The sequence below is a fragment of the Phoca vitulina genome, unplaced genomic scaffold, assembly GCF_004348235.1.
Source record: "Phoca vitulina isolate PV1807 unplaced genomic scaffold, GSC_HSeal_1.0 scaffold38, whole genome shotgun sequence".
Lineage (NCBI taxonomy): Eukaryota > Metazoa > Chordata > Mammalia > Carnivora > Phocidae > Phoca > Phoca vitulina.
Window position 1 is genome coordinate 11034226 of NW_022589741.1, and position 24752 is coordinate 11058977.

The 24752-nt window shown below is 38.2% G+C and overlaps 1 protein-coding gene across 1 annotated transcript; it reads right to left on the reverse strand.

Moving 5' to 3' along the window:
- Positions 1-5159: 5159 nt before the first annotated feature.
- On the reverse strand, positions 5160-23590 carry NXPE4 (neurexophilin and PC-esterase domain family member 4). The gene is made up of 5 exons (XM_032427974.1): positions 23501-23590; positions 17592-18325; positions 17024-17085; positions 9200-9406; positions 5160-5990 (listed from the first exon to the last, which is right to left on the reverse strand). The coding sequence occupies exons 1-5, from the start codon at positions 23588-23590 to the stop codon at positions 5455-5457; spliced, it is 1629 nt and encodes a 542-aa protein (XP_032283865.1). The 3' UTR covers positions 5160-5454.
- Between the last annotated feature and the right edge of the window lie 1162 nt (positions 23591-24752).

The following is a 24752-nucleotide window of genomic DNA, read 5'->3' on the forward strand; positions in this document are numbered from 1 at the left end:
GGAAGGGTTTTCTTCCCATTAAAAAGGAACAGCTTGGATGATGGATTTAAGGCAGGAATATATAGTCAACATGATCCTTACCTTGTTCTGGAAGTGGGAAACCCATCAAAGGGATACTTTCAGAGCCTAACTTAGTATGAGATCTAGAAGTTTAGGCTATGCAGCAGACCCCTGGTTTCATTTCTAAGTTATTTCTATACAAGTTTATCTCTTTAGTTGGATTATAAATACTTTCTGGTCAGAGATCAAATCTTTTTCTTCCTTGTTTTTCTGTGTGCCAAGCCCTTTGCAGGAGCCACATGGATCAGTATCATTGTTCATGTTCCAAAAGAGCAAATCTTTCCTGGCAACACAAAGATACAACTATTAACATGTGTCCATACTCTCTGTTCTCTTTTAAAGCTTCAGTCATCAATAGGTAATAATGAAAACTACAATTTTTGTCCCTAAATTTTTCATTTCTGAGTCATAACATGAAAATATTTTGTGATACACATCTCATGGGCTTTTGCAGACTTGATGAATCTTGGAGTCTTTCTGTAATAATCATGGATATGTTCAACTGAGAGAGAACATGTCCTTACTACATGCCATGCCATTCTACACATAAAGAGCTCTGTAATTCCAAATAGGTGACAGGTAACCACTGTTGCATCTAGCTTTCTCCCTGGCAAATGTAAGAGGAGCCTTTATTTCATTCAACATGTACAGATTGAACCAATATATTCTGGGCATTTTCTAGATGCTGTGGATAAAACATCTAGTGAGCAACACAAGACCCTTACAGTTAAGGAGCTTAGAATCTAGCATTAAGTAGAACAGGTAAACATCACATGTAAAACTAACTTAATGAGATCATCTTGGATAGTGATACATAGTCACATAAAAAGGGAACATGATAAAGTAATTAAATAATAGAGAGATGGAGGGACCTACATCTAGACTGTGTGGTCAGGAAGAATTATCTCTTAGGAGACACTTGCCCTGAGGCTGGATTTAGAATCCACTGAAAGATTTTTATCTAAGGGTGTGAAACAATCCAATTTGCAGTTTCAAAAGATCAGTCTGGCTGCGGTGTAGAGAATGCCTTACAGAGGTTTCAAGATTATAAGCAGAAAGACCAGTTGTTGCCTACCTCCAGGAGAGAGGAGGTATAGCCTGACTCAGGATGGTAGGAATGAAAGTAGAGGAGACACATTGTCTACATATAAGAAAATACGGCAGGACTTGGAAAGAAATGGATGAATAAAGGATAGCTCCTGACTACTGTTTGGGTCTTGCTAACATTTTTTGAATTGGAGAAGACTAGGGACAAATGTGTTTTGGAATATAAATCAAGAATTCTACTTTCATCATGGTGCGTTTGAGATACCGCATAGACAGGAACATAGAGAGTTAAGTAGGCAATTGGATGTGCAATTCCTAAATGCAATAGAGAGATCAGAGTTGGAGACAAATATTTAGAAGTCAGTGAAACTAGAGGCGGTATTTAAACCAAAGGGTGGATATCACCCAGAATGAGACTACAGAGCAAAGCAGGTGAATAGGATTGAACCCCAGGGTATTCCAAATTTAGAGGCCAAGTAGCAGAGGTAGAATGGCCAAAGGAGAGGGGGAAGAAGTCTCCAGGCAGGCAAGAGGAAAACACTGAAAGAGTCATGTCACACAAAGGAAAGTGAGGGTCTGAATAAAGAAGGCATATTCAACTTAAATGCCACCGAGAGGCTGAATTGGATGAACACAGACAAGTGGCCATTATATTTGACAACACAAAGGTGACCCTAACAGGCACAGCAGAGAACATAAGCCAACGTGGAATGTGTTGTAACAGAGAATAGGAGGCAATGAGGACAGTGAATATAGAATCATATTTTCAAGAAGGTTTTGTTCAAAGGGGAGATGTGTGACAGTAACTGAAGAGAAATGTAATATCAGGGATCTATAGAGTTTTTTAGATATATGTTTAAAATTTTTTTTTTTAGTTTTTTTTTTTAAAGATGTAGAGTATTATTAGAGCATGGTCTTGTTTCCTAGAGAAATTACCCAGTAAAAAGGAGTAGGCTGATGACTATAACAGTTAACTTATTGTCTCTCAGCTCCAAACTCACCCTTCAATATGTTCTCTGAAATAATGGACCGAATTCTCTTAAGCATCTCTCCTGCACATTGTCAAACGTTCTCAGTAGAGGGCACTGGAGGGACATTAGAGGAGGAAGGAGCTATGCTGCTATGTCCAGTGGCTCTGCAGTGGGTTGGTGGTGTGGGTATGGGGCTATCTGGTGGAGCTCCTCCCGTCTAACCTGTCCATCATTTGGTGACCTTGCAGCCTTGTCCTGGACTAGTGATAATCTTCCCTGGCCTTTGCAACAGGGAAAAGTCACTACAAATCTTCCTGCCTGTGAAGGCCTCCTGTTTGCTTGGGCACCCATTCCCTCGGCAGGCCTCCCGCAGAGTTTGCCTGCGTCCCAAGTCCCCGCCCCCTCTGCATGCCCGTGCCCCTGCTTGCCAATCACCTGCACCCTGCCCACACCACAGAGGATGTTTTTTGCTTGCCCAGCAACTGCACACCAGCTGTGGCCTGGGCCAACCATCAACCTCTGCTACTTTCACCAACACGGTCTGACCCTTTGCCTTGGGAGGGCCCCTTCCATGTTGCTCCTTCCTTGGACTCCCTCCCTCTACCAGAAGTGTACCATATGGTTTCCTTATATATTACAATCACTCCTTTATCAAGGGTTTAATAATTCTATGAGACTTCCTTGGTTTAGTTCACAGTGTGGTTTCTACCTTCTAATTGGATCCAGAGTGATACAATGACGAGAAATCATAACTGCGGGAATTCAGCAATACCTGGTACATAGAATATACCAGTTTTTGAAACATTCTCCTCGGCAAGATCCTCATTTATGTAATTAAAAAACACTCACCTTCTTAGTTTCTTCTCATTATATTTTTTAACATCATTGCCTCTTGATAATGGTTTTCCTTGGAAATATTTACCTCTTTGTTTCTTTTAGGAGTATTTATCCATCTGTAAGAATCCATCCTGCCCAAAAGGCTGAGTGCCAGGTGTTTTCACTTTTTCCTCCTGTTAGAAAACCAACTTGCATTTGCTGTGTACACCCTTGGCAATCATCTCAGACGGGAAATGACCACACCAAATGTCAAGGAGACATAGAGACCGTTACTTCTGTGTTTATGATGATTCAATTTTTGGAAGAACCAGAAGTGCTAACTTCTGAGAGCTATTCTGAATGTATTATCCTATCTGAGCCTATACTTTCTCTTAGGATTTATACATTTATACATCTCTTGGGATATATAAAAACATATTTCTCTTTCTTTCCTTAAAAACTGTAGGACACATTCTAATTTTTAGTCTCTGTTCTAAAATTATAGCCCTCTGTGTGTCTTTTTAAAAAATCTGTCCCTTTAGCAAGACCTCCAATACCCCTTATCCATTCTCAACCCAGTTGAAGAGTGGTCATGGAAAGTCACTTCATTAACAGAACAACACATGCTGTGCTGGGTTTCCTTGGTTTCACAACTCTTGTTCATTCTGACCTTAGCAACGACTAGAGTCTATAGTGATGCCCAGGTTCAGGTAACCAGTCCCTCCCTCCCTTGCATTCTCCTCCTCTTATTCCCCCGCTCCTTCTATTTTCTCCTCCCTCGACTGCCTTCCCATTGTAATTAGGATAAAATTCAAACTCCTTGCCATAGGCTACACAGGCCATACATGATCTGGCCCCTGCCTTCCTCTAATTTCTCCCTCCATATTTCCTGCATTGACAATACTCCAGACATAATGATCTCCTGTTCCTTAAATAAACCAAGCCCCATATCTCAGAGGTTTTGCAATTGTCATTTTTTTCTGTCCCTGCTTTCTCTCATGGATGACTCCTTTCCACTAGTTTGATCTCATTTGAAATGCCTTCCTCTCTGGGATGCCTTCTCAACTATACTTGTCACCTCCATCACCAGCATGCCATCACTGTCCACTATATTACATCGTATACTTTGTTGATACTACTTTAGCAGGTTGGAATTTATATCTTTACCTTTTTCATTACAGTGTAAATTCTTTATGGCAGAGAATTCATGTGTCTTTTTGACCACTTTATCTCTAAAGACTAGAACAGTTCCTGGCACATAATATTTTTTGACCATCTGAATGTTTACTGGGCACTGAACCGTGAACATGGCAAATAAGTAGAAAATTATCCCTTACCCAGAGGAAACTGGGTAAATAGATTATGTTTCTATTATAATTGTTCTTTCTTAGAAGCATCAAGAGTAGGCCAGAGGCCCAGTGGTATCTGGGGCATGGTTTAGAGTGAAAAATTAAGGAAGAATAGGATGCCAAATTGTTTTATAATAATTATACTGCCCCTTTCAACTGAAATTCTATCAATCATTCTTGTTTGGTCAAGTTTTGGGAAGGTCTGTTAAAATGCAAGAGAAAGAGGTTCAAATGTTAACCTACATGTGTAGATTAGAGAAACCAATGTTGTTGATTATCCATGATTTTCCAACATGTTTTAAGCAGTGGAGCTTTCTTCACATCAAAAGCCCTCGCACAAGTTCAACACACCTATAAGTTAACCTGGCTGATAGCTTGGCTGAAATGGTGCGGCAGAACTTGCACCCTGCCCACCAGGCACCTGTTCTAAGTCCTGCCCGGCAGGCAGTACCTGAAGTACCACCTACAGCACCCAGATCTGCACAGAGCAAGGTTTGAAAAAAATCACAAGCCTTAGACTGATTCCTTAAGTTGGGAAATAGGCCCAGAGATCTGAAGTGCTTTATCCAAAGTTGTAAAATTACTGTCAACAAAAGGACTGAAGCTCAGCTTCTTGAATTCTAGGGAACTGTGTCTTTACCTGTATTGTTCTATATTCCTGGAGGATAAATTCTATCAAATCAGATTAGCTTCCAGCAGTGGGAGTTCTTACAGGGAGAGAAAAGTCAGAGGTTTTCAGTATCCAGGGAGCCTTGCTTAGAACTTTGTTGCTCCTCTAGGACTGCAGACATGGAGAACTGCCTTACAGGACTTCTCTTGCCACTTAGAAATCATCTTGAGCTTGTCTTTAGCAGCAGAAACAAGAAAATGGGACTACTTTCTCCAAATATTTTAAAATAACTTTATTGCACTGGATTTCCATGAATCAGAGACAACTTTTAACCATTAGGTGTCTTGACTTCTCATTTGTGAAGAGTAGCAGGACTCTGATCAAGAAGTGTAGGTCCTTTTCATGGGCACTTTTAGTTTTTATTCTTAAGTGGAGGCCCAATTAGAAATAATTTATTTGGTTGAATTGGTGGTTTATGGATTAGCCATAGTGCAGATTCTCTCATGCTAATTGGGAGTTCAGAGCCAAACACAGGAACTGGCATGATAGCAAACACTTTATAAATGTTTTTAATTAAGTGAATGGATTTCAGAGGTGTTATCTAGCAAATATAGTTTAGCAATATACTAACTTGATTTCTGACTACAGATTGAGGTGGGTGGACATTATTTGTGCCATATGCAATTGTTATATCCCAGGCATCAATGATGCCCACATTGAGGTCTTGAAAAATATCCTTAATGGCAAGATACTGGACATAACCATGAAAGTCACTGAATCTTTCCACATCACCGTGCATCTCCCTGATGTTTTCTGTCTTGATAATAACCATAGTGTCTGGGCTTCTCAGAAGAAGACGCTGAACAGCTTTGTGGATATTGAGGGTCCTTCGGATAAAAACATCAATGGGGAAGGGTCTGAAATGCTGGCCCAGAGAAATTACAACGATGATGTTTTTTCCTCCTCCGGTTCTGTCAATGACTCGTGCGATGTACTCAATATCTTTCACTGAATAGCTTAATGAGCCAACCAAAGGGTAACCATGTTTTTGCCACTGGATGTTGATATTCTCGTCCAAGTCCACAGCAAGTTGGTGTTGAAGTTTTCCAGATTCATGTAGATCCACTGACTTCAGTGCTGATGACAAATAGGCAATCCCAAAATGAAACAAGTATAAAGTTATAAAGATCATAAAGACAGAAGAAAAGGTTTGGTGTTTACAATAAGTTAATCATGACTGATTATAGGCTTAAATGAAGGAACAGTTGTGAAAATTATTTGAACAATCCAAAGTGTTCTACAGATAAGGAGTTATATATGCTCCCTTGTAGAATCATGTAGAAGCAAATTGACTGGGGATGGTAATCACTGAAGTAACTTCATTGGAGCATGATGTAGTTAACTTTTTAGGTATTATTTTTGTACATCTTGTGAGCTGTAGATTAAGCTTGAGGATAGAGAAAGTACTAATTAGTGTTTTTACATTTTAAAAAAACCGAGTAAACCTATTTCTCCAAATACTCTAAGTTTCCTTAAGATTGGAATTATATATATATAAATATATATTTATATATAAAAATATATATTTTATATATAAATATATATATATTTATATTTAAGATTTTATTCATTTATCAGAGAGAGAGAGTGAGTGAGCACAAGCAGGAGGAGGGGCAGGCAGAGGGAGAAGCAGGCTCCCCCATGAGCAGGAAGCCCAATGGGGGACTCCATCCCAGGACCCTGGGATCATGACCTGAGCCACTCAGGCATCCCTGGAATTATATTCTATACTTTTGTGTTTCCTTTTCATGTGCTTAGAATGTTACTGAGCATCTCATCTATAATAGTATTACTATTCATTTGTGAAGGGCTTCATAGTTTACAAAGCATTTATTTAGATATATTCATACACCTCAAATCATGCTCCTCTCCCTCCACACACACACACACACACACACACACACTAGTCCCCCTTATCCATTCAGGATACATTCTAAGAGCCCCAGTGGATGTCTGAAAGTGCAGATAGCAATATATATATATATATATATATATATATACACACACACACACACACATATATATACACACACACTATATATATATATATGGTGTGTGTGTGTATATATAGGGTATATATATGTATAGGGTGTATATATATATAGGGTGTGTGTGTATATATATACACACACACAATGTTTTTTCCTATACATACATACTTATGATAAAGTTTAATTTATAAATCAGAGTAAGAGATTAACAATGAAAATAAAATAGAACAATTATAACGATATACTGCGATAAAGTTATGTAAATGTGATCTCTCTCAAAATATCTTCTTGTATGGGACACAGCCTTTTTCTGTGATGATGTGAGATGATAAAATGCCTACATGATGAGATGAAGTGAATGATGTAGGCACTGTGACACAGACTGAGGCTACTATTGACCTTCTGACAATATGTCAGGAGGATGATCTGCTTCCAGACTGTCGTTGACAGTAACTCAAACTGTGGAAAGTGAAACCCACTGCTACACACACACACACACACACACACACACACACACGTCATGTTGTAGAAAATCAAGAGATGAAATGACCTGCTCAAGATTACACAGCTAGTGACAGAATCTGCACCTCGATTTGGAGCTGCTCCCAATTCTTATGAAAACCGTCTACTCAATCTTAGAACCCATGAAAATATGAGTATAATACGAATAGAATAAAATGAAGTCCTTCCACTTTTCATCCTATAAATTAGGCCTTTATCAGACTATCAGGGCCAGCTGCTTTGTAGTTAGAAGTTCTGAGGAAAATATGTAGAAAAGGATTATTAATGCTTTGCAACAAGTGCCATCTTTGAAGTAAAGGGCTGCATTTACAGTTTTCACCCACGGCGTTTGAAAATAGACACTGGAGCTGTAGTTGAAGGAAAATGGCAGTATCATTGTCTTCATTCTGCTTCTAATTTACTTCAATTTCCTTTTCCAAAGCCTGCTATAAAATTTAACTTTTAAGAAAATGTGCAACAGACATTTTGCTACAATTTAAAAGGTTAGACAAAGAAGGAAGTAACTCATTAAATTCTGTACTTTCTATAGCCTAAGAGACCCACTGTTACAGAAAGTGATGCTAAAGATTACCATTGGACCCTGAATTTTATAGATGAGGAAACAGGTCTGGAGGAGTTCAGAGGTCATAATTTACAACTCTCCCCCTTTTGTTGGGAATTCTACCTATTTCTTGAAGCCAAGTCCCCTATTTTCTCTTTTTATTGGGAGGATCAGCTGACCTTCTAAGTTTGAGATCACAAGAGTGGCATCATGTCAGAAAGGTCATAACGGAGCCACAGAAGGCGCACTATTCTCAGTGATGACAGCCAGGACCCAGGACCCAGTAGGCAGGCAGTCACAGTTTGCCAGTGAAGAGTGCTAAGATCTACTAGTGAATTCTCTATTATTACTGGTGCATCCTTGGTTTAGTAAATAGAGCAACTGGACTAGAATTCTAGCCACTGGATTCCAGCCCCAACCTGGACATGGGATACAGCTGCAGTAGCTCTTGTTCACTGGGCACTGTGTTAAGTATTTTATAACCATCATCTCATTTGGTCTTCATAACCACCACCAGATAATATTATTTGTAGCTGGATGAGGAAAATGAGGCACAGAAAATAAGTAACACGCCAAAGGCCATAGCTTCTAAATGCACAGTCTATGTACATTAGACAATGCAGCCCATGCTTTTAAGTATTATTTCTAACCGATGCAAAGTCATTGTCTTGCTCCTGGAATCTCTCTTTTCATGTAATGATAATAGGGATGATAGGTTACACCAAAGAGGACTTACCTATGTAACAAACAATTCTAAAGGCATTGTATATATTACTTCATTTTACCATGTGAGTACTATTTTCATCTCAGTTTTACAGATGAAGAAACTTAGAGGGACAGTAGTTATGTAACTTGCCCAAGATTACCCAGATAGGACATGGAGAAGTCAGATTTTGCTCCCAGAGGATCTGGATCTAGAATCCACACCCTTAATAATCATGCCAACTGTAGAAAATGGACAATATAAAATTTTACATTATTTTCAGCTCTTTCATGATTTTGTGAGCATGCTGGCTACATACTGAGGTATGCACTGGGATAGGGATGTAATAACCTTTCCTACACATGCTCCCTTCCAGTCAGATGAATGTATTTTTTTAAAGGAAAGACAATGATGTCTGAAAAGTTTTGGTGATTAAGAAATATGAAGAAGAGGCATTTCCTATTGTTTCCTTGAAATAAAAAGTAAATTTCTGAAAGGGATATAAATAATATCTTAGACTGAGGCATACTGTTGATACTGTTTTTGAAATATTCCATCCACTGGCGGATCGTGGAATCTCCCATTAGATATATGAATTTTCCTCTTAGGCATTCTTTCATTTTGATTGGAGCCAAACTACAGGAGACAGGATCCCAGGTCTCTTTCCAGACATGTCCACCAGGGATTGTGGATGCCACTCCAAACTTGCATTTCTTTTTCATTGTAACTGTTTTTCCTGCCAAAAAATCAGCAAGATCTAAAATATCACATATTCATCAGTATTTATTAAGAGCCTACCATCTTTTCTAAGTATCCTCTTACTAGGTCATAACGGAGGTGAAAAACCCTACTGAAGCATCATCCTCTTAATGTAATAGTTATTTTTAGTAGAATTTTTCTCTGATACGAATTTTCTAAATGGTGCCCATTAATGTTTAATATAAGAACATGTTTTCTCGGGGCGCCTGGGTGGCTCAGTTGGTTAAGCGACTGCTTTCAGCTCAGGTCATGATCCTGGAGTCCCGGGATCGAGTCCCGCATCGGGCTCCCTGCTCAGCGGGGGGTCTGCTTCTCCCTCTGATCCTCTTCCCGCTCGTGCTCTCTGTCTCTCATTCTCTCTCTCTCAAATAAATAAATAAAATCTTTAAAAAAAAAAAAAATTATTTAAAAAAAAAAAAAAAAGAACATGTTTTCTCCTCTTGTTCCCCCCACCAAAAGAACCCTCTGGGAAAGATTTAAATATTTGAGGGGCACCTGAGTGGCTCAGTCGTTAAGTGTCTGCCTTCCGCTCAGGTCCTGATCCCGGGGTCCTGGAATCGAGCCCCACATCAGGCTCCCTCCTCAGCAGGAAACCTGCTTCTCCCTCTCCCACTCCCCCTGTTTGTGTTCCCTCTCTCGCCGTCTCTCTCCCTCTCTGTCAAAATAAAGAAAATCTTAAAAAAAAAATAAATGTTTGACTTCCTATGAAAGTAAAGTTACCAATTCTTGCTTGGTAATAAAAACTCAATTATTTTATCATTTTAGCCCACTTTACCCCAAGTTTGTCACACTTTGTCATAGTGTCTTAAATGACACCAACAAACTATAAATTCTTTGAATATAGGGTCCAGGATGGCAGCATAGGAAGACCCTGAACTCACCTCCTCCTATGGGCACACTGAATCTACCACTACATATACAGCAATTCCCCCTGAAGAACTGAGGGCTGATTGAACAGCTGCTTCACAACAAGTGATATAGGGACCGCATAGAGGAGGGTAAAAAAGATGGAGGCATGGTAACCATAGGAGCTCCACCCCCAGCACAGCAACCTGCATTAGGGAGGGGTATCATGGGGGTGCCCACGCACAGACTTGCTTGTCCTGGGGCACAGCAAAAAATAGCTATTTAAAAGGCAACTAGTCTATAAGTGAAGGAAATCCATTTACTCACACTGAATCATCTGCCAAGCAAGTAGGGGAGCTACTGAAACTTTCTGGAGTTGGAGATGCTGACAAGTGCCTTTTTTTTTTTACATTCCCCCTCCACTGTAATAGCATGGATGGGAGCAGGGTCCAGGTGCTGTAGCCAGCTTACTAGGGCTGCCCTAGCAAGTCCTGGGCCTCTAGTTCACGTCAGCTCCAGCTGCCCCTAAAGGCACCACCCTGTCCCACCCCCCCTCCCCCCCCCCCCCAGCTCCATCTGTCCTGCCAAGGGGCCCCAGAGTGGCATGCCACAGGATTTCCCCAGGCCATGCCTGACCCAGCCATCTGCCCATGTAGCCCAAGCAGCCCTCGCATGGTGTGGACCATGAACTCCCTGGTATGTACCAACTCCAGACTCAGCCATCTTGCAAGGATGGACATAGCAGGATTCCCTGGCCCATGCCCATTCTAGGCCCAGCTATCTCATCAGTAACACCCTGAAGACCCCAGGACCCATGCCTGCTCTAGCCCCAGCCATCCCACCAAAACCACCAGGCATACAGTTTACACAGGGGATGCTCCTACACAAGGCCACTATTTTAAGACTAAGAGAGGTACCTATTCAGCTTAATTCATAGAAAAAACCCCACAAAAAGTCAAGCAAAACAAGGAGCAAAGAATTATGTTCCAAATGAAAAAGCAGAATAAAACCCCAGAAAAAAACCCTAATGAAACAGAGACAACTAATGTACCTGATAAAGAGTTCAAAGTCATGGTTATAAAGATGCTGACCAAAATGCGCAAATGGAGAACTTCAACAAAGAGTTAGAAAATGTAAAAATGAACCAGAGCTAAAGAATACAAACTGAAATGGAAAGTAAACTAGAGTAAATCAACAGTGGATTAGATGAAAGAATGGAACAGCAATCTGGAAGACAGAATAGTGGAAATCACCCAAGCTGAATGGCACAAATACTAATTTTTTTTTGGGGGGGGGGAGCATTTTCAGGAGTAAAATTTAGTGATTCATCACTGACATATAACCCCCAGTGCTCACCCCAACAAGTGCCCTCCTTAATGCCCATCACCTATTTAGTCCATACCTCCCCCCACCACACCTCCCCTCCAGCAACCCTCAGTTTTTTCTCTATAGTTAAGTCTCTTAACTATAGTTTGGCCTCCCTCTCTGTTTTTATCTTATTTTTCCCTCCCTTCCCCTATGTTCATCTGTTTTGTTTCTTATATTCCACATATGAGTGAAATCCTATGACGTTTGTCTTTCTTTGATTGACTTATTTCGCTTAGCATAATACCCTTTAGCTCCATCCACATTGTTGCAAATGCCAAGATTTCATTCTTTTTGATCACTGAGTAATATTCCATTGTGTGTGTGTGTATGTGTGTGTGTGTGTGTTATATATGTTATGTATATATACACACACACCACATCTTCTTTACTCATTCATCAATCAATGGACATTTGGGCTCTTTCCATAATTTGGTTATTATTGATAGTAATGCTGTAAGCATTGGGCTGCATGTGCCCCTTAGAATCAGCATTTTTTTTATCCTTTGGATAAATACCTAGTAGTGCAATTGCTGGGCTGTAGGGTAGTTCTATTTTTAACTTCCTGAGGAACCTCCATACTATTTTCCAGAGTGTCTGCACTACTTTACATTCCCACCAACAGTGCAAAAGAGTTACCTTTTCTCCACATTCTTGCCAACACCTGTTATTTCCTGACTTGTTAATTTTAGCCATTCTGACAGGTGTGGGTGGTATCTCATTGTGGTTTTGATTTGTATTTCCCTGATGATGAATGATGTTGAACATCTTTTTCTCTGTCTGTTGGACATCTGGATGTCTTCTCTGGAAAAGTGTCTCTTCATGTCTTCTACTCATTTCTTAACTGGATTATTTGTTTTTTGGGTGTTGAGTTTGATATGATCCTTTCAATAGATACAGAAAAAGCATTTGACAAAATACAGTATCCTTACTTGATAAAAACCCTCAAGAAAGTAGGGATAGAAGAAAGATACCTCAACATCATAAAAAAATTTAAAAAAATAAAAAAAAATACATAAGGATAGTCCAAGGTAGCCATGGAATAACATCAAGAATACTAATATTTAAGCCAAACTGTGGAGAGAGCCAAGATGTCCATCGACAGATGAATGGATAAAGAAGATGTGGTGTATATATACCACGGCGTATTATGCAGCCATCAAAAGGAATGAGATCTTGTCATTTGCAATGATGTGGATGGAACTGGAGGGTGTTATGCTGAGCGAAATAAGTCAATCAGAGAAAGACATGTATCATATGACCTCACTGATATGAGGAATTCTTAATCTCAGGAAACAAACTGAGGGTTGCTGGAGTGGGGGATGGGGTGGGAGGGATGGGGTGGCTAAGTGATAGACACTGGAGAGGGTATGTGCTATGGTGAGCGCTGTGAATTGTGCAAGACTGTTGAATCACAGACCTGTACCTCTGAAACAAATAATGCAATATATGTTAAGAAAAAAAAAAAGAAGAAGAAGATAGCAGGAGGGGAAGAATGAAGGGGGGGAAATCGGAGGGGGAGATGAACCATGAGAGATGATGGACTCTGAAAAACAAACTGAGGGTTCTAGAGGGGAGGGGGGGTGGGAGGATGGGTTAGCCTGGTGATGGGTATTAAAGAGGGCATGTTCTGCACGGAGCACTGGGTGTTATGCACAAACAATGGATCATGGATCACTACATCAAAAACTGATGATGTAATGTATGGTGATTAACATAACAATAAAAATTTTTTAAAAAAGAATACTAATATTTACATTATAGGGATCCCAGAAGAAGAAAAAGAGATAAATGGGCAGAAAACTTATTTGAATAAATAATGGCTGAAAACTTCTCTAACCTGGAGAAGGAAATAGACATCCAGGTCTAGGAAGCAAAGAGAGTCCCAAACCAGTTGAATCCAAAGAGACCTATACCAAGACATGGTATGCCAACTAAAATGGCAAAAGTTAAAGATAAAGAGAGAGAATCTTAAAATCAGCAAGAGAAAAGCAATCACATACATAGGAAACACCATAAGACTATAAGCTGATGTTTAGCAGAAACTTTGCAGGCCAGAAGGGAGTGGAAGCATATATTTAGAGGGCTGAAAGGATAAACTTACAATAAAAATACTCTACCTAGCAAGGTTATCATTCAGAATTGAAGGAAATAATAGAGTTTCCTGGAGTAGCAAAAACTAAAGGAGTTAATTACCACTAAACTGCACTTATAAGAAACTATAAGGGGTTTTCTTTAAACAGAAAATAGGCTATAACTAGAAATATATACATATATTTATATGTAAATATATGGTGTGTGTGTGTGTGTGTGTATATATATATATATATATATATGAAAAAATCATTGATAAAGGCAAATATGCAATAAAGGCAATAAATCAGCCACTTAAAGAACTAGTATGAAAGTTAAATACAAAAATAGGTTAAACTATGACTATAATAAGCACTTAAAGGATATACAAAATAAAAAGATGTAAAAAAAAGACATCAAAAAACCCCAAATGGGCAGGCGGGTGCGGGGGAGAGTCAAATTGTACTGTTTTAGAATGCATTTGAACTTAAGTGACTATCAGCTTAAAATACACACACACAGACACACACACACACACACACACACCAATATATGAACCTTATGGTATCCACAAACCAAAACCTACAATAGATGCACAAAAGAGAAAGGAACCCAAATATAACCATCAAGAAAATAAACCAAAAGGGAAGAGAACTAGAGAAGAAGAAAGGAATAGAAGAACCACAAAAAGAACCAGAAAACAATGAATAAAATAGCAATAAATAAATACCTATCAAGAATTACTTTAAATTTAAATGGACTAAATGCTCCAATCAAAAGGGAAAAAAGAATCGGCACAAGTTACCAATATTAGAAACGAAAAAGTATCACTAAAGTTTCTGCAGACATTAAAAGGGTAATAAGGCAGTATTACAATAAAGTGTATGCCAACAAATTTCAAAATTTAGATGAAATGGATAAATTCTTTGAAAAACACAACTTACCAAAATCAATACAAGATGAAATAGAAAATCTGAATAGGCATATTCACTATAAATAAATTAAATTTGTAATAAAATTTCTCAGAAAGAAAAAACAGACATAGGGTGGCAAAAACCAAAAACAAATAAAAAAAAATAATAAGACCACCTGTATGCTGCCTACAAGAGACTCACTTCAGATCTAAAGACATACAAGCTGAAAGTGAAGGAAAACAAGATATTCCATGCAAATGAAAATAAAAAGAAAGCTGGTACACAATATTTGTATAGGACAAAATAGACTTTAAAACAGAGACTGTAACAAAAGGCAAAGAAAGGCATCACTACAATGATAAAGGGCTAAATCCAAGCAGGGGATATAATATTTGTAGTATATATGCAACCCAACATAGGAGCACCTAAATACATAAAGCAAATATTAACAGGCACAGGAGGAAATTGACAGTAATACAATAATAGTAGGAGACTTAAATACTCCACACTTCCATCAATGGGTACATCATCCAGACAGAAAATCAATAAGGAAACATTGGTCTTAAATATTAGATCAAATAGACTTAACATATCTATAGAACATTTCATTCAAAAACTTCAGAATACGCATTTTTTAAGGAGCATAGGAAACATTCTCCAGGGTAGATCACATTAGGCCACAAAACAAGTCTCATTAAATTCAAGAAGACTGAAATCTTATCAAGCATCTTTTCCAGTGACAGCAGTATGAAGCTAGGAATTGATTACAAGAAGAACTGGAAAAAACATGAACACATGGAGACTAAACAGCATGTTACTAAATGACTAATGGGTTAGAAAGACATCAAAGAGGAAATAAAAAAATACCTTGAGACAAATGAAAATGGAACCACAACTCCTCCAAATCCATGGGACACTGCAAAAACAGTTCTAAGAGAAAGCCTGTAGCAATATAGCAAAAAATAAAGTCCAAATAAACAGTCCAATTTTATACCTAAAGAAACTAGAGAAAAAGAACAAAGCCTAAAGTTAGTAGAAGACTTATTTAAGATCAGAGTGGAAATAAATGAAACAGAGACTGAAAAAAAAAAAATAGAAAAGATCAATGAACTAAAAGCTGGTTCTTTGAAAAGGTAAACAAAATCAATAAATAAACCTCTAGCCAGATCTGTCAACAAAAACGAGAACACAAAATCAGAAATTAAAAAGGAGGAGCACCTGGGTGGCTGTCAATTAAGCATCTGCCTTCGGCTCAGGTCATGATCCCGGGGTCCTGGGATCGAGTTCTGCATGGGGCTCCCTGCTCCATGGGGAGCCTGCTTCTCCCTCTCCCTCTGCCCCTCCCCCCCATTCATGAGCTCTCTCTCTCTCACTCTCAAATAAATAAAATCTTAAAAAATGAAAACAGAGAACTTCAAATGATACTACATATATAAAATATCATAAGAGATTATATGAATAATTACATGCCAAAAACTTGGAAAACCTAGAAGAAATGAACAGCTTTCCAACTCTGAATCATAAAGCAATAGAAAATCTGAATAGAACAATTACAAGGAATGAAATTGAATCAGTAATTCAAAACTTTTCAAAAAGCAAAAGTCCAGGACCAGACAGCTTCACAGGTAAATTCTAATAAATAGCTAAAGAAAAGTTAATACCTAGTTTTCTCAAATTATTCTAAAAAATTTTAAAGAAAGGAATGCTTCCAAACTCATTTTACGAGGCCAGCACTACCCTGATACCAAAACTAGGCAAAGACCCTTAACAAAATATTAACAAACCAAATTCAACAATACTAATAATAAATTAAAAAGATCATACACCACAACCGAGTGGGATTCATTCCAGGAATGCAAGGATGGTTCAGTACCTGCAAATCAAGGTGACACACCATATTACCAAACTAGGATACAAATCATATGATCACCTTAACAGATGCAGAGAATGAACATGACAAAATTCAATATACATTTATAAGAACTCTTAACAAATTGAGTATAAAAGAAACATATCTCGACATAAGAGACTCTTAGATGGCAGGTTGGAAACCTCTAGATGGTGATTTTTGGGCTTATAGTGATGTGGGAAGGGGATGATGGTTGTGATGTGGGGACGGAAACACCTAGGTGTAGAGAGTTTTGATATTTGAAGGTTATTGTGTTGGATGAGCAGGTAATCTGTTGCCTGATAAATAGATTAATGATGAGTTAAAATTACTAAAACAGGTTTATGATATCCTAGTGATTCCAATCATTTATTCACTTGGGCTCACCACAGAGAAGCCTGATGTGTAGAGTACCAATAGGACTGGTAACAGTGAACAAGTCCACCAGAAGAAACCCTTTAAATGAGTTTAGTGCTAAACACCACCCATCATCACAGGGAGAACTTACTGTTGTTGCATTTGGAGACATTAATGGCATTGTTTTCCATAATCTCTACACCCACATTTGACCTTAAAGAGACAGATACAGAAATTAATCTGCAGGTGACCCCAAAGATCAGGAAACACAAGAAGCCACATTACTTATTGCTTCAGTTATTTCTTAGTGCTGATAACTGACTACCTTACCCACAGTTCCAGGCCAATGATTAAATTTCCCTTCCTTTGCTTATTAGTCCAGGGGGTACAGATGCCTAGAAGGTGTGCAAGGTAATTTATTGAGGTGCAGTAAGAATATATATTTGAGCACACACTTACGTGTATGTTTCTCATTCTCCTTCAATTTTTATTCTGTTTGTATATCTTTTTGTTTCAATGATAAGGGTTAAATATCCAAAAAGACTGGGGATGACTGGAATGTAAACACTGTCCCCAAATGAATTCACAGATTTTTTTTTCTAAAATGGCTCTTCACAGAGTCCCAAAATTGATATATTCATAGCACTTTCCTTTGGATCAACATGCAGGCTAAATCATTACCATATTTTCCCAGGTAGTCTCCAAAAATAATTATTTACCTTTCAAAGAGGCTCCATTCTTGTCTGCTAAGATAAGAAACATCCGTGTTTTTGGATTGCATGTGAGTGAGTGCAGCACAGGGCATGTGCTGAGGTCTCACACAGTAGAAGGCTTCTTGGTCTTGAGCATCCAGGTACTCACACAGCTCAGCACTGGAGTTTAAAACCAGGGCACAATCAGTACTGACATGGGAGGTGCCGCTGGCAAACTGGCCTGTGAAGATCACCCTGTCATAGCCTTGGTTCCTTGCCCTCCAGAGAGCCGACACTCCTTCACTGGGGTGGATGAGCAGGATAGACAAAGAGACCCAGCCCTCCCAGAAGAGGGTGAAACTGACAAGGTAAGTGCCGTTGTTGAAGTCTGTCACCTTTCCTGAAGCACCTGCCTTCAGCGCTGGGGAGGACATCCTGGCCCTCAGGAAATCCCCGCCATATGCCTTCCTGCGTTCCAAGTGGTCCCTCACCTCCAGGAGGATGTCTAGCTGATCCCCCCTGCAGTAGGTGTCTCGAGAGTGGAGGATGGTGGCTGTGCTGTGTGTGGCACTGGTGGTGGTGTTCATGTGGGTAAAAGGTCTGGGTGGGATCAGCTGGTCTAGTTTTTCCATGATTCTCTTTATTCTTAGCTCAGTCTCTGCTGATGAAACTACTGGATGCAGTGGTAATTCAGGACTTGAGGACTTCATGATAAAGTTCCAGTGATGGAGGGAGATGGGCAACTTAAGTGCAGTCCATATCTGAAATGGTAATGAATACAATAAAGAATATAGAGAATGTTTTATGTAATATAATAATTTTTGGTAAGTTAGCCAACTTTGATCTTTTATATAATAATGGGAGATATAAAATAAAATGATATTGAGATTTTATTATCATATATGTTTCATGGGCAAAATAATTTGGTGGTGGAACTCTATTTTTCACTGGCTGATATATTTTGGGTTCTAGAATCTTCTTCCTTAGAGTGGTGATGATAAAATACACCTTTGCTGGGCAGTTGTGAAGACGTGGAAAAATGTTTTTTAACTGCATAGCACACAACAAATGTTTACCGTTCTATTATTTTTTAATCTTAAAACTAGAATTCAGTCATTAAAAAAATCCTTAAGAAAATGTTTAAGATGCATGGGGCTTTTATGTAAAATATGATTATTTTTTTCTATTTGATATTTTGTATGTTGCTTAAACATCCTATGATATTTATTAGTATTTTTCAGATTGTTTTAGTTAACTTAGGAGATAATAAACATAGGCTTACAAAAATATTTATTTTCTAATCATAAATTAACACTGATTATTAAAAATGGGAGAATGCCAAACTGTATAGGAAACAAAAATCAGTGACAATTATGACAACCATAATTGGTTGAATCTGTCATAATTGATAACTACTGTTAACATTTTGGTGATTTTTCTTTCATTCTCTATATGCTATTTCACATGATTGTGAACAAACCGAATATTACCAATGAATTTTGATATTTTTAAAAACAGTGTTGTTAAAAACTCCACCTTATGTCACTGGCTCACATAGTATTCCAGCCTATGGATACAGCTTAATATTTTACATATTCCCACCTTTTTGGACATTTATTACGCTCAACTTTTCTCTTACTTATACTTCAGTATAAATCTTTTGGTATAAATCTTTGCAATCCAGGTTATTTGTAAGAACTCAGAAATAGAATTATTTTGGTCCAATGTGGTGAACACTGTTAAAGGTCTTTCTTTTTTTAATTTATTTGTGAGAGAGAGAGAGAGAGCATGTGAGCACAAGCAGAGGGAGAAGCAGGTTCCCTGCTGAGCAAGAAGCCCGGTGTGGGACTTGATCCCAGGACTCTGGGATCATGACCTGAGCCAAAGGCAGATGCTTAACCGACTGAGCCCCCCGGGCATCCCAACACTGGTAAAGGTCTTAATATACACTATGAAATTGTTTTCCAGAACAATTCTACAGATAACAATGATAAACTCTAAACCATAAAGAAAGAAAATCTCCACAAGCACTGGAGAGTGACCGCCACAAGCAGATGGACACTGGAGCGAAGTTGAAACTTGGAATAAGGAACAGCACTGGACTTGTATTATAAGGGGTGCTAACTAACATTCTTCAAGTGAAAGGGAAATTACACAAATAGAAACACAGATCTCAGAAAAGAATGAAAAGCACCAGAAATGGTAACTATATTGATAAATATAAAATACTATATGTTTGTCTCCTAATTTATCTAAAATGCATGTAATTATTTAAAGTAAAAATTGTAATTTTGTAATAATATGACAATGATAGCTTAAAGAATGGGGTGGCAAATAGATGGAAGTAAATAGTTGAAAGGTTATTACAGATCACATGAAGTAGCATGATATTAACTATAAAAGAACATGCATTATAGTCCCTAGAGGAACTACTTAAAAAAAAACTTACAGCTGTAAAAATAATAAAGAAACTAAAAGGAAATTCTAAAAAAAATCAATTAATCCAAAAAGAGGAACAGAGGGGCCAAAGAGAAAACAAACAGTAAACTGATGGACCTAAATCCACTCAAAAATTTCATTAACAATAAGTTGACTAAACATGCTATTACAAGACAGAGATAAAAAAGCAAGACCCGGGCGCCTGGGTGGCTCAGTTGGTTAAGCGACTGCCTTCGGCTCAGGTCATGATCCTGGAGTCCCTGGATCGAGTCCCGCATCGGGCTCCCTGCTCAGCAAGGAGCCTGCTTCTCCCTCTGACCCTCCCCCCTCTCATGTGCTCTCTCTCTCTCATTCTCTCTGTCTCAAATAAATAAATAAAATCTTTAAAAAAAAAAAAAAAAAGAAAAAAGCAAGACCCAACTATTTGCTGCTTATCAAAAATGTAGTTTAAGTATAAAGTTATCTATAGATTGAAAGTAAAGATGGGAAACATGCCATGTAAGCATGAAAAAGCTAATATTAATGTTAAAATAGACTTCAAGACAAAGCATGTCACCAGACATAGAGATGGACATTTCACAGTGGTAAGAGTCAATTTGTCAGAAAACATAGCATCATAAATGTGTATTGTACCTACACGTACATGTGTTTATAAGTGAAACAAAAATTGACAGAATTAAAGGGACATATAAATCCACAATAATAATTAGAAACTTAAAACCTGTTTCAGTAGTTGCTATAGGAACTTAAAACTACTGTCTCAGTAGTTGCTATTTATTTAGATAAAAAAATGAGTAATGACCTAGAGAATATGAACATTAACCATCACAATACCTTATCAGGTACTTAACCATCACAATACATTATCAGGTACTTTTTAATTGTTACAAATTCAGCACATGGAAATTTTAAGTGATTTTTAGTATGATAGAATACTACTCTGGACAAAAAATTTTTTTGGTAAAAATAAGCAGGAAAACCTGATTCAAGATGGATGACAAAGGACATATTATAGCCTCAATTTCCCACCAGAAAATCTAATGAAAGAAAAAAAATTAAAAATTTCTAAGTATTCTAGGAAATAGGATGAGATACCTTAATTAGACCAGAATTTATAAGAAATTTGAAAAATAGGGGTGCCTTGCTGTCTCAGTTGGTAGAGCATAAGACTCTTGATCTCAGGGTCATGAGCTTGAGCCCCACCCTGGGTGGAGAGATACCTCAAAAAAAAAAAAAAAAAAAAAAAAAGAAATCTGAAAAACAAAAGGCAGATGAACTTAGATCAACGAAGAAAACCATGGCTCCAAATGCATGTCAATGAGAATTCTGCAGAAGATGGAAGCCACTCCAAGGATACTCCAAACTTGGAGGAAGTTGATAACTGGAATAAGAGAGGATAAAGGAGTAGCCCATGGGAGGACATACTGGGATGGTTACTGCTTCCCTATTTTTCCACCTGTGCCTGGCCAGGCAGCTAGAAATGGGGACTTCTGTACTTTACTGTGCATAAAAACTCTAGGTATTTAAGTTGGAGGGTGTAGGATAGGACCCTGTGTGCCTGGCAACACCCCAGATAAATGGGGAGCATTTATTGCCTTGAGTACTTTTTGCAGCTCTGCTACAAATATGCTGGAGAAAATAGGTAACAGGACTCAGTCTGGCCACCACAGAACCTTAAGTATAAGAATGGACATACAACCAAGGATTAGCAAAAATTTTATGAAAGCCAACTCAAGAAAGAAAAGTATCAAGTTCAGTAAAGAGAAGACAAAGGAACAGAAATAGAAAACGCACAACAAAACTTTAGAGCAAGTATATTTCTATCCTCGGGAAGATGCTAGGTGATATTTGCATCCCTCAACTAATGAATCAGAGACCTTGCAAAGCAAAATATTGCTGTTCAATATGCAAAAGTCAACTGCATTCTTCTACACCAGCAAGAAGGAATTAGAAAATGCTAAGGGGACATAATAATAAAAAAATAAAAAATAAAATAAAAACACCATTTACAACAGCAACAAAAAAACTATAAAGTACCTAGTTATAAATCTAATAAAAGATGTAGAAGACATGTATGCAAAAATTTTTAAATTTACTGAAAGATCTTGAAGAAAACCTAAATAAATGGACAGAGATTACATGTTTGTAAAGAGTAAAATAATATTATAAACATGTCAGTTTTCCCAATTTGATCTGCATGGTTAATGTAATGCACATAAAATTTAAGTAAGATTTTTCCATCATATCTGACAGACTGACTCTAAAACATATAATAATAAAAGAGTAAAGGGCCAATCCTGGCCGGGAAACTTGTGAAGTAGATTAAGTGGTGGTAACTTGACCTAGAAGCTTTCATGACTAACTATGAAACTAATTATTATTATTATTATTATTTATATTAATTATAGCAATGTGGTATTGATACAGGGAAGATACATAGGTCAATGGAATAGAACAAAGAGAACAGAAAGGGACCCGTCCTGATCAGAAATTTTGATACATGACAAGAATGACATGATGAATCAGCATAGAAAGAAACAACTACAAAATAAGAAGACCTGAAAAGGTGATCATCCATACAGAAATAAAAATCAGCAAAAAAAAAATTCAGATCTGTTGCAGAGTTAAATGTCTAGAGCAACCTTTAAAAGCTTAAGTAGAATATTTAGATAAATAATCTGACACTGAAGTAGGGAAGGGTTTCTTAATACTCAAAAAGAATTGACTGTTTAAAAAGGCAGATAAATTTTACTATATAGACAGGAAAATGTATTGTTCAGAAATTCCCTTAAAGGTGAAAAAACAAGCTGAACATTGGGAGAAAATCATTGCAGGGGCATTTGTAAGTGACAAAAGAAGTGTGCATGCATACACACACACGCGCACGCGCACACACACGAACACAACATCCTCCTCTCCCAAGCTGCATAATAATCAAATATGTTGATTCTTTTATTTATTTGTTTTTTATTAAGTAGGCTCCACACCCAGCATGGAGCCCAACGTGGGGTCTGAACTCACCACCCTGAGATCAAGATCTGAGCCAAGATCAAGAGTTGGACACTCAACCGAGCCCCTCAGGTGTCCCCAAATAAGTTGGCTCTTCAAAGTTGTGTAAGCTGTTGAAATTCCCCTACTACAATTTATTAAGTCTGGTTGTTTGGACTTTCCTTTTTTTTTAATCTTTTCTTTCTTTTCTTTCCTTTCTTTCTTTTCTTTCCTTCTTTTCTTTTTTTCTCTCTTCCTTCCTTCCTTTCCTTTTCTTCCTTCCTTCCTCTAAGATTTTTTATTTGTCAGAAAGAGAGCGCAAGAGCACAAGCAGGGGGGAGCATGGCAGGCAAAGGGAGAAGCAGGCTCCCTGCTGAGCAAGGAGCCAGATGCAGAACTTGATCCCATGACCTTAACCGACTAAGCCACGCAGGCATCCCTGTTTGAACTTTCCTAGAACAGGTAAAGTATGAAGTAAAAGTAAGACACAGAAAGAAAGCGATTCCTACCTTAGTGGAATTTTGAAAAACTGTAAAAATGATCCAGGAGGCCAATATAAACTGTATCAACAGTGATTTACGATTTGCCATACTTCTCATGATGAGGATCCTACAAGAGATAATACAAAACAAACACATGCACAGCAGAAAGAAAATGCAGAAATACATGAAAAGTTTATACCTCTTGATTCTTTTGTCCTAAGTGTCTCCCAGAACAGAACCTTGCCCTGCTCCTACATAGAAGCTGCTCTTATTGTCCTCCCAGAGGCCATCTTTGGCGATCAGCTTGTACCTTCAACAGAAACGCTATTCTGAGACAGGAAGCCCACCATGGATTTTATGAAACTGAGCCGTTAATGGCCTGGAGGATGCAGGGTTGCTCATGTTTAGGTGTCCAGGCTATTTTGTTCTCTAACAGATTTCCTATTCTCTTCCCTTAAACACAAACTGCAGACAAAACATCTCAGCAAATGTTGACCTTGATCATCACTTTATCCCAAGGCCTTTTAAAAATTTTTTTATTGTTATGTTAATCACCATACATTACATCATTAGTTTTTGATGTAGTGATCCATGATTCATTGTTTGTGCATAACACCCAGTGCTCCATGCAGAATGTGCTCTCTTTAATACCCATCACCAGGCTAACCCATCCTCCCACCCCCCTCCCCTCTAGAACCCTCAGTTTGTTTTTCAGAGTCCATCATCTCTCATGGTTCATCTCCCCCTCTGATTCCCCCCCCTTCATTCTTCCCCTCCTATCTTCTTTTTTTTTTCTCTTAACATATATTGCATTATTTGTTTCAGAGGTACAGATCTGTGATTCAACAGTCTTGCACAATTCACAGCGCTCACCATAGCACATACCCTCTCCAGTATCTATCACCCAGCTACCCCATCCCTCCCACCCCACCCCCCACTCCAGCAACCCTCAGTTTGTTTCCTGAGATTAAGAATTCCTCATATCAGTGAGGTCATATGATACATGTCTTTCTCTGATTGACTTATTTCGCTCAGCATAACACCCTCCAGTTCCATCCACATCATTGCAAATGGCAAGATCTCATTCCTTTTGATGGCTGCATAATATTCCATGTATATATATACCACATCTTCTTTATCCATTCATCTGTCGATGGACATCTTGGCTCTTTCCACAGTTTCCCAGGGCCTTTTTAATGTAACTTGGTTTTTCCAGCTTCCTTATTACAATTCTATATTAGGTTCCTTTTTCTTGTCTTAACCAGCTTTTCTAGTACTA